Source organism: Myotis brandtii, unplaced genomic scaffold, assembly GCF_000412655.1.
Source record: "Myotis brandtii unplaced genomic scaffold, ASM41265v1 scaffold18, whole genome shotgun sequence".
Classification (NCBI taxonomy): domain Eukaryota; kingdom Metazoa; phylum Chordata; class Mammalia; order Chiroptera; family Vespertilionidae; genus Myotis; species Myotis brandtii.
In genome coordinates, this window is record NW_005356674.1 from 1,785,332 (window position 1) to 1,787,499 (window position 2,168).

A 2,168-nucleotide genomic window follows, 5' to 3' on the forward strand; every position below is an offset into this window, starting at 1 on the left:
GGTGGCTTGTCCTGGCCCAGGTAGACCACCTCAGGATAGCTGGGGCCAGCTATTAGGGATGACCCAATGTGCCAGGGCAGCTGGGGAGGGGCAGCAGGCCAGCTTCCCAAAAATCTATTTGCCAAAAGCTCAATTTTGCCTGGCCTCCTGCTGTAACCCCCCCTCCCCCTCCCCCACGCTGGGGCTGATTTGCACCTGCTCCTGCAGATCAACGCCAGTGCAGAGAGAAACTGGCTCCACGTCAGCTCAGATGCGTCCCGCCTGGCCATCATCTGGAAGTACGGGGGCGTCTACATGGACACGGATATCATCTCCATCAGGCCCATCCCTGCCGAGAACTTTCTGGCCGCGCAGGCTTCCCGGTACTCCAGTAACGGGGTGTTTGGGTTCCTGCCCCGCCACGCCTTCCTGTGGCAGTGCATGGAGAACTTCGTTGAGCACTACAACTCATACATCTGGGGCAACCAGGGTCCCGACCTGATGACGAGGGTGCTGAGAGTGTGGTGCAAGCTGGAGGACTTCCAGGAGTTGAGCGACCTCCGGTGTTTGAACGTGTCCTTTCTACACCCCCAAAGGTTTTACCCCATCTCCTACCCTGAGTGGAGGCGTTACTATGAAGTGTGGAGCCCAGAGCCGAGCTTCAATGACTCCTACGCCCTGCACCTGTGGAACTACATGAACCAGGAAGGGAAGGGTGTGGTGAGAGGCAGCAACACGCTGGTGGAAAACCTCTACCGCAAGCACTGTCCCCGGACTTACAGGGACCTGATTCGAGGCCCGGAGGGGTTGGTGGCTGGGGAGTCGGGCACAGGTAACAAATAGAGCCAAGTTCGTTGCTGCTACATCGTGGAACTAGATACACGCTTCTCCGGGGGCCTTACTTCCCCCGGGGCCTTGCTGCCCCCTGACCTCCACTTCCCCCAGGGGCTCAGTGATCTAGTCCTCTACCCACTCTCGGTACCCTCTGGACCTGGGACAGAGCCTGGCACACGGTGGGCACTCAAGAACTCTTGGCTGTATTGAATGTTGAACTCTGCCCAGCTAAGGGAAGGAGGTCTGGGTTACATGCATGGCAGGTCTTGGTCAGCCGAGGATGCAGTCCTTAGCGTTTAGCCTTACGGGCAAAGTAGACCAGGGTGCATGTCAAGTGCACTTTCTCACAACAGCCCTGCAAAAGAGGGTGGCCCATTTGCACAGGGGGAAATGGAGGCTGGTGGAAGTGGCAGTCACAAACAGCTACCCTCAGAGCTTTTTTCTACACACACCAGGGACACACTGGGGACAGAGCTGCGAAGCAAATGCTCTCAGCCCCAGATTTCACACTGGGCTGCACTCAGAGGACACGCACCGACTGCCAGGCCCCAGGCTGAGCCTAGAGATGCTTTAGCTAAGTTGTGTCTCATGATGACCCTCCTCGGGAGAGTTTATTTTTCCCACTTTACAGAGAGGTTAAGTGACTTTCCCAGGGGCACACAGCTTGGGAATGTGGAATGTAAATGAATCTTTGACTCCAAATCCTAGGCTCTTCCCTCCCCTGCAGTGGGTAGCAGGAACCCTTGGAGAGATAAGCATGCCTAGGTCCTAGTCCCTGCCCCAATGAAATTTTTAGCATTTTAAAACTTGTGAAAAAATATACATACCATAACATTTGCCATTTTAACCATTTTAAAGTGTACAATTCAGTGGCACTAAGTATATTCACATTGTTGTGCAACCATCACCACCATCCATCTCCAGAACTTTTTCATCTTCCCAAAGTGAAATTCTGTACTGATGAAACAATAACTCCTCCTTCCCTATCTCCCCCCACCCCCTCTCAGCCTTGGTAACCGCTATTGTATTTTCTGGGATATCTCTATGAATGTGACTATTCTAGTTATGATGTACAGGTGAAATCATGTAAATATTTGTCCTTTTGTGTCTGGCTTATGTCTCTTAGCATAATATTTTCAAGGTTCATGTTGTAACATCTATCAGAATTCCATTCTGTTTTAAAGGAAATTCTATTCCATTGTATGTATGCATGGGCCACATTTTTAATCCATTCATATGTCGGGCACTTAGGTTGCTTTCACCTTTTGGCTATTGTGAATAATGTTGTTAGGAACTTGTATGTGCAAAATTTGAGTTTCTGCTTTCAGTTCTTTTGAGTATACACCCATAAATGG

At 51.1% G+C, this 2,168-nt stretch overlaps 1 protein-coding gene across 1 annotated transcript in view; it reads left to right on the plus strand.

Moving 5' to 3' along the window:
- A4GNT (alpha-1,4-N-acetylglucosaminyltransferase) overlaps positions 1-1,653 on the plus strand; it is a 4,867-nt gene extending 3,214 nt beyond the window's left edge. Inside the window, exon 2 of the mRNA XM_005863530.2 lies at positions 208-1,653. Within this exon, the coding sequence (XP_005863592.1) occupies positions 208-822 (615 nt within the window). The 3' untranslated portion in view covers positions 823-1,653. The remainder of the gene's footprint in view (positions 1-207) is intronic.
- Positions 1,654-2,168: the final 515 nt, after the last annotated feature.